Source organism: Thecamonas trahens (genome assembly GCF_000142905.1).
Source record: "Thecamonas trahens ATCC 50062 unplaced genomic scaffold supercont1.21, whole genome shotgun sequence".
NCBI classification, from domain to species: domain Eukaryota; order Apusomonadida; family Apusomonadidae; genus Thecamonas; species Thecamonas trahens.
This window is the reverse complement of record NW_013657659.1, coordinates 369,711-381,582: the sequence shown is the minus strand read 5'-3', so window position 1 is coordinate 381,582 and position 11,872 is coordinate 369,711. Positions and strand designations below refer to the sequence as shown.

The following is an 11,872-nucleotide window of genomic DNA, read 5'->3' as shown; positions in this document are numbered from 1 at the left end:
TCGTCCGCCGCTCTCTCCGTCGTCACCATTCACATTCAGTCGACTCGCCCCACGTCGGTCTCCGCCAAGCAGCGGCGCAGTGGCAGCCATGGCGTAGGAGGATGCAGCCTCGTAGTGCGACAGTTCACCGAGAGTGGTATCGTCCACTACGCTCTGCAGCTGCCACACCGCCATTGGTCCTTTCCTTCTCCTCGCCCACGCCCTTGCCCCCCTCGAGTCGTGTGACTTTGCCACTGTTCTGTCGTCTCTACCTCTCCAGCTGACGACAGGGAGCCGGTCAGCCGGGCTGGTGGGGGAGGGACGGAGGGAAGGGGGACTGCGGCAATCCGATCTCGATCGAGTTTGGAGTGGGCGATGAGAGAGAGAAGGAGGGGGGGGGGGGGGGGGGGGGGGTACAAAGCGGGATGCGGAGAAGATGTTGATGTGCTCGTGTCTTGCTTGCCTCGGCCTGTCAAATGCTGTCACCTCTACAGCAGGCAAGAAGGCCATTGAAGATGATGGTGATGACGATGATGGTAAGGTGATGATGGTGATGATCATGATCATGGTCAGGCAACGCTTGAGGAGTAACCGATAGCGAAGGTAGCTGTCCATGGTGTGGACAACGGCACACCGTGGCATCTCCGCAACATCTTTGGCGACCCCTGTCCATGTCACTACCTCCCCCCCCTTCCCCCCCCCCCCCCGGCCAAGCCCTCAGCCCGCCCTTCTTCCGCCCGCCGCCCGCCAACCACTGCCGCTGACTAGCTGTGAACCAGGCCACCTGGCCAAGCCCACGCCCACACGGTACACCCACGCCAGTGCCCTCACACTTGACCCACTGCACCCACTGCACTCACTCCCACCACCTACCTCCCACCACCCACTCGACACCTGTGTGTGTGTGTGTGTGTGTGTGTGTGTGTGTGTGTGTGTGTGTGTGTGTGTGTTGTCCGACAGACCGACAGACCGACAGACCGACAGACCGACAGACCGACAGACCAACAGAGAGACGGACAGATGGCGGCAAACACGACCGCGGGTGTGGCGATGGTTATGACGGGTGATGGTGACTCGCCGTTGGCGCTTCGAATTGTGCTGGCGGTGTGTGTGTGTGCTGTCGGAGTGGGCTTGCTCGTCTACGGCACGTACGTCAAGCGGACGCGGTTCGTTACTCGTATCGCCCGCAAGAAGGCCATGGTCGAGTTTACAAAGTATCCAAAGTCGGCCGTCAAGCAATTCCGCACAAAGAGCTCGTCAAGTTCGGAGCAGTCGTTGACCGACTCGACCAATCCGTCAGGCGATGCATCGTCAACTGTCCGTCCCACGCCCGGCGTTGGCTCTAGATCAGTTGCCACCCTGGTGGTAGCCGAGTCGGGCTGGCAGCCTCTCGCCATGTACGACAAGGCTCTTGGCGGATATCAGGACGGACGGCAAGTCGGTGCGTTTTTGGGCGCGGCCGCCGCCGTCGGCAGCGGTACGAGGCAACAGCTGACGACGAGACCGAGCCCGATCGCGAGAGCAAGGGCACGGGCAAGGAGAAGAGGAAGGGCAAGGGCAAGCGTGAGGGCAAGCGTGAGGGAAAGCGTGAGGGAAAGCGTGAGGGTAAGAGTAAGGGTAAGGTCAAGGCCGAGGTCACCAAGCCTAAGGTTGCCAAGCCCAAGGTTACCAGGTCCAAGAAGGCAAAGACCAAGAAGGCCAAGTCCAAGAAGGCCAAGTCCAAACAATCCAAGTCCAAACAATCCAAGCCCAAGCCCAAGCCCAAGCGGGTCACGCCCAAAAGCAAAGACCGCTCAAGGCGCAAGAAGAAAAAGAGAGCAACGTCGTCGTCATCGTCATCGTCGTCGTCAGGCTCCGGGTCATACGGATCCGGATCAGCCGACGGCGACGGCGATGGCGACGGTGAAGAGTCGGCTACTGACTCGTCGTCGTTGCCGTTTGACTTTGAGTCGAGCTAGGTAGGGCGGGGGAGAAATCATCGCCTGCAGCATGCCGCCCAAGAGCAGTCGACCGAGGAGCCATTGAGAGCGACAGTGGAGGCCGGGACGAGAACACCGGCGTCGTCGAGCACAAACCACGAGAGCGAGATGTCGAGCGAGTCCAAGTCGCCGACTAGCGTCTCGAAAGTAAGCGGCGGGTTTGCGCCCGCCCGCAGGTTGACCAGCGCCAGCAGCTCCTCGAGGGTGTACCGCCGCGCCGACGCGTGCTCAAAGTACGGCTCGAGCTGCAGCAGCCGCTGCATCATGTCTGGATGCACCCCCGAGAGCGTACAGTCGCGGAAGAACCGCATAAAATCGATGAATGGCACCATGTACACCCGCTTCACCACCCGCTCCGCCACCAGCATCTCCACCAGCGCCATCACCCCCGCCACGTCCAGCCCGAGCCGAGGCAGTCGCCGCCGGAGTCGCGCCGCAACGCTCTGGATGCACTCGTATCGTGTGAGCAGCAGGTCAAGGAGGACCTGGCCGGCCGTCGCATAGCCGAGCGGCAGATCGCTTCGCTGGCCGAACGCCTCCCACCACTCGGGTGTACAGAGCGCGAGTCCGCGCGGCGTCGGCACAAACACGTCCGACACCGCCACCGCAGTCTCCACGCGAACCAGCCCGGTGTTGGCCGCAAGCCGTACAAACTTGACCACTTCGTCCACCGTCTCGTCTTTGCCAAAGTAAATCGCCATCTCAGCCAGCGTCAGCAGCCAGAGCGACGGTTCGCCGGCCGCAGCCGCCTCGGCCTCACGGAGCAGGACGTCCACAAACTTGCTCAGCGCCGGCGACGACCGCTCGTCGTCGGCCTCGTGAAAGACCTCGGTCTGAAACAGCATCCAAGACGCCGACGTTGTCCGCACCGTCGCAGCCTCCTCTGCAGTCCAAAACACCCCAGGCGTCACCCCGAGCTTACTGAGCGTGTCCACCAGAGATGCCAGCGAGAACGCCCCGGCCACAGAGCTGGACGCGCCCTCGCCGCCGCCGCTCGATGAGCTCGAGTGCGATGCCCACGAAATTGCGTCGTCGCACCCGCCGCCGCCGCCGTACCCTGCCCCGCCGCCACCGGCTACCAAAGAGACGCGGGCGTGGGCGAGAACGGGATCCCGTGTAAACGCCAGCAGTAGCAACATCCGCGCAAAGTCGAGAAAGACCGGCGATGGCGGATCGAGCTCGCGGAATTGGGTCGGCCGCGCCAGTGACGCCAGCTCCGCGTCGAGCACTTCTAGCACTGCAGCGCCGTCTTCGGTAACTCCATGCGCGTCACCGTCAGCGAGCACTATAAGCGAGACCTTGGTCCCATGCACAATGTGTGCGCCGAGGGCATGCGGCAGTGTGGCACTCCCTGCACCCGCTGCAGCCTGCACCCACACTCCGCGCCGGGTCACCGCCGTTGTCAGTCGCGAGTGTGGGATGCTCAGCATGTCTGTAAGTGACGCATCATCGGGCCCGGTCGATGTGTCGCTTGAGCGCGGCACCCGATGCGCAACACCGGCGGCGTCAAACCGGATAGCCAGCAGGACGCGGCCGAGCACCTCATCCGCGCTGCCAGGCGCACCTGTCGCCGCGCCCGCCGCCAGCGGGCTCCCCCGCCCGCCCATCTTCAGCGCCCGGCTCCGCGACCTGCCAAAAGCCACCGTCCGTAGTGGCGAGCTTGCCAGTGCCGGTGATGAGTGGGTCCGGCCCACCGCGCCCGATGTAGGTGGCGACGGCGACGGCGAGAGCGCCGAGAGCGAGAGCACCGACGAGAGGTTCGGCAGTGGCGATGCGTTGGTCGCCGCCGCTGCAGACGTCGGCGAGTCTCGGAACTGCTCCGCACTACCACTACCCCGTCCTGTTGCCCGTCCAGCGCTTCGTCCAGCCCAGCCCGATGGCGTCTCGGACCACGGGCGACGCCACCACCACCACCACCACCACCACCACCACCACCACCGCCAAGACCAGCAGCCGCACCACCAGCGGCTCTTCCTGTGACCCCAAGTGCCTCGTCGGCCTTACGCAGCAGATACGCCCGGTATATGGTCATGCCGTTGCTCTCTTCCCACACACCACAAGTGCTGTGTCCCCCTCCTCCGAGTGAGCTTGTGAGTCGCGGCGAGCGGCGGTGGCTGCTGTGCTGCGGTCGGCGGCCGGTGGTGGGCAGGCGACGGGAGAACGCGTGCCAAGACGAATAATGGCCGGGGTTGACCAGATTGTGCGTTTACATGCCAATCACCGGTCATGGCCTCGCATGCCAGTAGACGTCATGTACCTGCCTTGGGATGCGTGCAGTTGTGCGTGGAGGCGATGAGAGGTACACTATGCTGGGGTTGGACTCTTGTGCATGGGAAAGGTGTGCCGGAGATGGGCGGGGCGTGCGGAAGAGGGGAAGGGGTGTGCGGGAGAGGGGCAGGGGTGTGCAGGAAAGTCAAGGGAGGGGAAAAAATGGAGCTATGAATCTTTTCCGATGTCACAGCCGCAATCAGTCTCATTCCCGCACTCACCCAGGCACACACCACTCTCACTACAATCGTCTTGCACACGCATCGCGTCACCTCTCATCGCTCTTCTTCAACCGTGTTGGAGTGAGTGTTTCTGCAGAGTGTGTGCGCGTGCAGCTGAGGACGTACAATCCAAGAGGCAGTCTCGTGCTCCGTTTGTTCGGAACACGAGCCAACAAGCACAGGTCTGACGAGGCCATGTCGGCATCAGAGTCCGCGAGCTCATGGGCCGAGTCGGAGACAAGGAGCTACGACAGCTCAACATACACAACAAGCACAACGTGTGATGACGTGCCCGCATGGGCGCTTTCATGGCCGATTTCGGAGGCAGGCTCGGACTCGGCAGACTCGTCGGCTGACGGGGTCAATTGGGGCCCGCCGAGGGAGTTGTTGGGCCCGTACGGCGGCCTATCCCGGCGGCGACGGCATCGGCGGCATCGGCGTGTAACGGACTTTGGCATCCAGGGTTCGACGCCAAACGTGGCGACAGCTGGGTCGGAGATGGAGATGGACATTCCGCGGCGGGTGATCAAGTGGGGCCGGCAGAGCAAGAGCGGGACTGGGCGGCAGGTCGATCGTTTGGTCGAAAGCCCGCCACAGTACGCCGCCTGGTTTGCGCGCCTCTTCCCATCCGTCGATCACGTCCACTTTGTGGCGGTGCTACCCAAGGCCGAGGTTGTTGTCGTCTCTGTGGCGGCGATCGCGGTCAACCCGGTCGGCTTGCAGTATCGCGTCATTCTGTGGCGGCGGCAAGGTGTTTCCCGGAACCTCGTCGAGTCTCTGCTGCAGAAGCCGCTTCACGAGCTGCTGGTGGCCATCGATCCAGACCTCGCCAAGTGGTCGGGATGCTTCAAGCGGCTGGTTGTGCCGCGGGCGCAGCACGAGACCTCGCGATCGCTGGTGGTGACTTCGATGCTATCGCGGCTCAACGGGACGCTGCTGCGGATGGAAGCCGACGATGTGGCGCCCAAGGTTGTTGCGTCTCTACTGTACGCGCGGCCCGGTGTCCGCACCATCGATGGTGCGCTGCGGGTCGACAGCCCTCCATCGGCCGAGTACCACCAGTTTTTGGACCTTGTGGGCGACGTGGTGGCGCTGCGGAACTTCCGCGGGTATTCCGGTGGCCTTGACACGAGGTCGGACGCGACTGGCGAGCACTCGCTCTACGTCGGCGACGTGGCGGGGTCGGAAATTATGTTCCACGTTGCGACAATGCTGCCGGTGCCATCTGTCCGCGACTTTGTCGACGGCAACGCCATCCAGCTTGTCTTTTCCGATGATCCGTACGCATGCCTCGATACATCTGTCCTGGCCTCTGTGCAGACCGACGTGGTCATCGTTGTCTCGCCGGTCAATGACCACGCGATCCACGGGGCCGCGTACGCGGTGGCGGTGGCGCGCACGCACGACATGCCTGCGTTTGGTCCCATTCTCGACTCTGTGTACCCGCGCGGCGAGGCTTTTGCTGCTGCGCTCCGCGCCAAGATCGTGAACGCGGCCAAGGCGTCGGCGGCCTGGCGTGCGTCGGCGCTGTATCAGATCGCCACCAAGCGGCGCGGCGACGCGCTCTCCAAGCTGGTGGGCTCGGTGAGTGCGTACCTTGTTCCTCTCGGGGAGTTTGTGCGCGATGACGACGACTCTGATGCACCGTCGCGGGCGCCGTCGTTCTCGACTTCGTTTGCGATGCCGGGCTGTGGCGTGCCAACCAAGAGGGCGAGGGCTGCCCGGGCCAAGCGCCCGCACCGCATCGAGATCTTTGCCGAGCGCAACGGGACGGTGCCGGCCCCATTTGGCCGCAGCGCCCAGCAGCCGGTCAACAAGAAGGCCAAGTCGGCATCACCGTCGGCATCCGCGCCGCAGCCAGGCAAGCGCAATAGGCCCAAGAACACGTCCTCGCGCAGCGCCAAGCTCCCGAGCTCTGCGGTCGGCCTCTCGCTGCCCGAGGTTGTCACTGGCGCGCAGGTGACGTCGGTGACCAGAGTTGAGATCGAGGGCGAACGACCGATGACCGTCTTTGCCACCGACGTTGGCATCTACGCCAGCTCGGACGGCCACCGCTCGCTGCCTCGGCTGGTGGCCCGCATCGGCGACGCCAGCCAAATCGAGGCGTTTAACGCCGTGGGCCAGCTCGTCATCCGGCGGCAAGGGCGGTTGGAGCGGATCGCGATAGGGGCTCTGGTTGCTGCTTTCAGCGGCGGCGAGCTGCCTGACCCGGTCGTCATCGCCGCAGCTGCCGACGCTGTTCTCTCTGCTGTCCTCTCGCTGCCAGAGGCGCAGTGCGTCGGGGTGGTAACTAGCGGTCCGGCGCTGCAGATGCTGGCGTGGAGCGCCGAGGCCCGCGCATTTGAAATGATCTCGTCAGCGGCGCTCCCGTTTGCGCCGGAAGCCATCGAGGCCTCGCTGATGCTGGTCGGCTTTATGGTGAGCAAGGATGTGACCTCTGTCCTCGTCCAGCTAGAGCACAACTCGCTGTTTCCCAAGCCGCCGCGCGTTTTCTGCAAGGCGGTGAGCAGCGATGACGGCAACGCTGTGGTCTCTTTTCCGAACGGGAGCCGGCCGTACGAGACGTTGATGCCGGCACCGTCATGGACCGAGTCGATGGCGTCACTCTACGGCTCGTCAATCTCTGAGGAGTCATCGCTGGCATCGTCGTCATCGGGCCACTCGGGCCTTCTGTCGCTGAGCCAGCTGCCCAAGCCCGGTGACAACGTCCTGATCCCGTCGCCGGGCAGTGCGAGCCTTGGGCGGGCGCTGACGGCGGTGCAGTCGTCGATTTTCGTGCCGGGTGAAGTGACCAAGGCGAGCCGGTTTCTCGGTCTACGGCCGATCGACGCAGGGTCGATGCTGGCGGTCTTTGACACCTTCGGTGTTGTTCTCCTCGCCGCGCCGCAGCTGCATCCGCACCACATCCTCAAGTGGCCGGAGCGTGCGCTGGATGCTTTTGTGGTCGCACCGTGGCTTGTCGCAACCGTGCACGCATCTTGCACTCGGCTCTCATCCCTTCTTAGCCTCGCCGAGATCGAAGAACACGCCATCGTTGCGCCGCCGTCTACTGAGGATCGCCACGTCACCCTCCCCACCATCTCGCCACATCATCCATATGTCGTCGACTGGGATGCTGATACCCTCCTCACCTCGATCTACGCCGTCTCGACGTAATCCTTTAATAGCGGAACGACCGATTTGCTTCGGTGGCAAAGGCATGCAGTGGCTGCGGCGGACGCGGACGATGCAGGTGCTGGCTGGGCCCGTATTCACATCGCCCATGCGACGGACCATCGATTAATATCCGCACATGCCAACATGGCTCAGAGAACGAACGGCAACCGTTCCTTCGCCGACACCCACCAGACCATGACACCCACGAACACCACAGCTACCACCACTACCACCACCATTGTCGCCACACTCCACCACTGCAACCCTCTCTCCCACCTCCCACACTCTTCCACACACCACCACTACACCCAGCACACCCATATACCCATACACCCTCTCACACATACCCCCCCCCTCCTCCCCCCCCCCCTCTCTGACGTGACCCACGCCAGTCCCGGACCGTACTCTTTTCCAACCCTCACTCAAGAGTCACCGCACCGCAACCCACACACACACACACACTCCCACATCCACATACGCACACCAAACACCAACAAGCATGTCTAATGCCCCGCCTCCGGCTTATGTCGCACCGCCGTCAAAGGGTGGTCAATCGTCGTCCTCGGCTCATGGTGGGAATGCCTACGGTGGGAACCCCTATGGTGGCCCGCCTCCTCCGCAGCAGCACCAGGCGGCTTATGGTGGCGGCTATCCTAGCAGCAGTGCACCAGGTGCTTCATCGGCACCTCCGCCGCCGGCGTATGCATCTCCGCCGCCAGCTGGAGGGGCGTATGCCGCTCCGCCGCCAGCTGGGGGGGCATATGGCGCTCCGCCGACCGCACAGCCTGTCCAGGCCTCGTACGCGTCGTACCCTGCAGGTGGAGCTGCTGGACGGTACGCAGCATCGGGCGCGACGGTGCCCTGGAGCTCGGATCTTTGCTCGTGTGCAGAGGACATGGAGTCTTGCTGCATGGTCCTCTTCTGCTCGACATGCATGATCCGGGTCAATGCGGCCCGCTTTGAGGACCGCGAGATCTCGTTCATCGACATCCTCGCCGGCATCTTTATGTGCGGCCTTAACATGTTCTACGGCGTCGGCCTGCCGGTCACTTGGTACTGCGTCTGCCAGAACCGCCAGCATATCAAGGCCGGATACGGCATCGGCAACCACACCACCACCATGGAGGGCGAGGACTACTGTCAATCATGCTGCTGCACCGTCTGCACCATCTGCCAGCACTCGCGCGAAATCTCCGCCCACTCGGGCAGCGGCGTGGGGCCTGGCGCCTACGGAGGCGCCTATAACCACAACAACAACCACAACGCCAACCATCGCAACGCTCGCCATCCCAACGCCAACCATCCCAACAACAACTCGGCGTACAGGTAATCCACCTCCCCACACATCCTCTTTCTTTCTCTCTCGCTCTCTTTCTCTCGCACTCTCTCTCTCGTACACACCCCTCATAAACACCTACTCATCGGCGCGTGTACAGGTCGTCGGTGCCGGTGCCCGCAACCGAGTTGCAGCTTCCGCATGGAACACCTTCTCCCCAGCCCAGCCATTGCCACCGACCAGGCAACACACACACACACACAGAGAGAGAGAGAGAGAGAGACAGACAGACGGCTCTCTTCGGCATATGTACCCCAGCATCCCTCCTCCCCCAGACGGCGGTCCACCCGCGCCAACTCCATCAGGTGCGCATCCCGGGGTAGGTACCGAGTCGGAGCCGCCTCTTGCAGAGGCGCCGGGCAAGCCGGAGACTTCTAGCGGACCAGGGCCATCGGGCAGCAGGGCGGACGGAGCGAGCGCCCATCGTCGACACCTGGCGGTGTGGCTCCGCCGCCTGGAAGGAGTGATGGCGGTGGCAGGGTCGGGGCCGATGGCGGAGAGTGTGGCGGCGCGGCGGCGAGCAAGCTCAAGGCGCCTCCGAACGCGGTCATCTACTGGGAGCGGCAGCAGATGGCGCAGTGCGGGATCCACTGCGTGAACAACTTGCTGCAGGTGGCGCTGTTTGAGGAGGAGGACTTTGCCAAGATCGCACTGTGGCTTGATGCCAAGGAGCTAGAAATCATGGGCTTTGCGGCGCGACGGACGCCGTCGCAGAACGTCGACTCCAAAGGCAACTACTCGGTCCAGGTCATTGTGGAGGCGCTACGGCGTGCGCGGATGAAGGCGCTGTACCTTGGCGAACTTGATGCCGCCGAGGCTGCAGCCAATCCGGTTGGCGAAACCGGGTTTGTCTGCCACCGGCCGGGCCATTGGTTTGCGCTCCGCAAGATCGACGACGCCTGGTTCAACCTCGACTCGCTCCTCCGTGGCCCGCATATGATCACGGACGCGTTTGTGGCGCAATTTATTGCGGAGCAGCAGGCCAACGGATACTCGGTCCTTGTTGTCCGCGGCGAGTGGCCCAAGCCAGTCTCGCAGCAGCCGCCGGGCGCCATGATTCGCAGCCGCGGCAATTGGTTCGACGCGCGGGCCATGACGATTCTCAGCCGGTCCGGCTTTGCCGAGGCCTCGCTTGCGGGCAGCAGTCTGCCGAGCTCAAACACCTCGGTCTACGCTAAGGGCATCCTCATTGTCAAGGAGGCCGTCCGCGCCGACAAGGCTGGCCGCAACGCCGACGCCGTCGACCTCTACACCAACGGCCTCACGTACCTGATGCAGGCGCTCGGGCGGATGCAGGCCGAGAGCCAGCGCGCGTCTGCACTCCGGATTCGCATCTCCGAGTACATGGCGCGGGCCGAGGAGCTGAAGAAGAAGCTCAAGCCGCAGTAACGTGTTCCAGCTCGCGGACGAGTGTGCTATTCGTCGGGCACGGGGAGCTTGCGGGCGAGGATCTTGATCCGCTCGTACGCCGCCACCATGAGGATACCCATGATTGACGAGGTCCACAGGCGCGGGCCGAGACCCTTGGTCCACAATGAGGCCAGCGACTCTTGCTGGTAGAGGGTGCGGGCGATGGAGGCGATGGAAGGCTGCGGGCGGGTTCCCTCGCGCCCGCTCCCAGCCGCCGACGCGTAGTTTGAGACGTCGATTTGCAGGCGGGTGCGGATGACGTCGAGTGGGTTGGTGGAAGTGGTCGCCACCACGCCGGCGAGCGTGCCGGCAACAACGTGCAGCCGGATGTCGTCGTATTCCAGGCCAAAGGCGCGCGCAGCGCGCGGCTTGATGAGGGTGTACGACGACCACCAGATGCCCGACGAGGGAACGGTCGAGAGCATGGTTGCCACCGTGCCGCGATAGAGGCCGCGCAGGCCCTCGTTGCGCAACACGTCCATGACGACGGCAAGGCCGGACGAGTACGAGCGCGAGCCGCCAACAACCGCACCGGCAAGCGTCTTTGACTGCATCTGCAGCCGCTGTGAGACAACGTCGATCGGGACAACCGCCGCCAGCGACGCCAGGCCGGCGCCGAGCCCGCCGATGCCGTTGCGGAGGGCCTGGACGGCCTCGGCGTCAGCATGGACGTCGAGGCCGACCAAGGTCAGAAGTGGCGCCAGCGTCGCCGGCGCACGCAGGCCCTCGTACGTTGCCACATACAGCGTCTGCGCAGGTACAACGCCGGCCACCATGGTCAGCAGGCCCTTGTACAGACCGGCCACGCCCTCGGAGGCCACAATAGCCCGCACACCCGAGACGACGCCAGAGTACGCCCGCTGCTGCTGCTGCGCCTGGAGGCGGGTCTTGAGGAGGAACAGCGGATAGACGGCAGCCCGCAGCGCGGCAAAGACCACCACCGAGTAGCCAAACAGCTTGGCCTTGTCCAGATCGTCCCACCCCAGATCGTCCGACAGCGCCCCGATCGGCGGCAGCTCGGCCGAGCCTGCCGGCGCCATCGCACCCGCCAGCCCCACCACCGCCCCAGACACCGGCGACTGGCGCATCCATGCCGCCGCCGCCGCTAGACCCTCACCCGCTGCCTCGCCTCCAGTCCCGCCCGAGCCCATCACCCCGTCCACGCTCTCGCCCGCGTCAGCCGCCGACCACGCCGCCGCCCAACCAGCCGCTCTGCCCGACAGCCTCCTTGTCCGGCTCTCCACACCCTGCCCCGGTAGCCACCATGGAGACCCGCGCAGCATTGGTCCTCACAGCAGGGCAACGTGCGACAAGTCTACTTCTTGCTCTCCCCCCCCCCCCCTCCTCCCCTCCCTCCTCCCCTCCCCCCCTCAAAAGGCGCGTCACCCCCCCCCCCTCCCCCTCGGCTGAACCACTCCCGCTCTCCCTCTCCCGACACCTCCACCTTCACCACGACCCACTGCACTCCCCCACACCCACATTATGAGGTACGCCCTCCCTCCTTCCCTTCTCCTCCCTCGGAG

The 11,872-nt window shown here is 64.2% G+C and overlaps 6 protein-coding genes across 6 annotated transcripts in view; 4 read left to right on the top strand and 2 right to left on the bottom strand.

Annotated features, from left to right (window-relative positions):
* Positions 1 to 383: 383 nt before the first annotated feature.
* Positions 384 to 2,198, top strand: AMSG_05150 (uncharacterized protein). The gene is made up of 2 exons (XM_013902737.1): positions 384 to 515; positions 940 to 2,198. The coding sequence occupies exons 1-2, from the start codon at positions 456 to 458 to the stop codon at positions 1,939 to 1,941; spliced, it is 1,062 nt and encodes a 353-aa protein (XP_013758191.1). The 5' UTR covers positions 384 to 455; the 3' UTR covers positions 1,942 to 2,198.
* AMSG_05149 (uncharacterized protein) lies at positions 1,170 to 3,990 on the bottom strand (the record flags this gene model as incomplete). Its single annotated transcript, XM_013902736.1, has 2 exons — positions 1,170 to 3,841; positions 3,940 to 3,990. The coding sequence occupies 2 exons, from the start codon at positions 3,988 to 3,990 to the stop codon at positions 1,955 to 1,957; spliced, it is 1,938 nt and encodes a 645-aa protein (XP_013758190.1). The 3' UTR covers positions 1,170 to 1,954.
* Positions 3,991 to 4,945: 955 nt separating this feature from the next.
* AMSG_05148 (uncharacterized protein) lies at positions 4,946 to 7,603 on the top strand (the record flags this gene model as incomplete). Its single annotated transcript, XM_013902735.1, has 1 exon — positions 4,946 to 7,603. The coding sequence occupies one exon, from the start codon at positions 4,946 to 4,948 to the stop codon at positions 7,601 to 7,603; it is 2,658 nt and encodes an 885-aa protein (XP_013758189.1).
* A 499-nt stretch (positions 7,604 to 8,102) lies between these two features.
* AMSG_11855 (uncharacterized protein) lies at positions 8,103 to 10,328 on the top strand (the record flags this gene model as incomplete). The annotated part of the gene is made up of 2 exons (XM_013902780.1): positions 8,103 to 8,923; positions 9,326 to 10,328. 2 exons carry the CDS (start codon positions 8,103 to 8,105, stop codon positions 10,326 to 10,328), a joined length of 1,824 nt encoding a protein of 607 aa, XP_013758234.1.
* Positions 9,888 to 11,500, bottom strand: AMSG_05145 (solute carrier family 25 member 44; the record flags this gene model as incomplete). Its single annotated transcript, XM_013902734.1, has 1 exon — positions 9,888 to 11,500. One exon carries the CDS (start codon positions 11,498 to 11,500, stop codon positions 10,355 to 10,357), a length of 1,146 nt encoding a protein of 381 aa, XP_013758188.1. The 3' UTR covers positions 9,888 to 10,354.
* A 308-nt stretch (positions 11,501 to 11,808) lies between these two features.
* Positions 11,809 to 11,872, top strand: part of AMSG_05144 (inner membrane protein OXA1L) — a gene marked incomplete at its 3' end in the record, with an annotated part of 1,807 nt that continues 1,743 nt past the window's right edge. Inside the window, exon 1 of the mRNA XM_013902733.1 lies at positions 11,809 to 11,836. Coding sequence (XP_013758187.1) covers positions 11,832 to 11,836 — 5 coding nt within the window. The 5' untranslated portion in view covers positions 11,809 to 11,831. The remainder of the gene's footprint in view (positions 11,837 to 11,872) is intronic.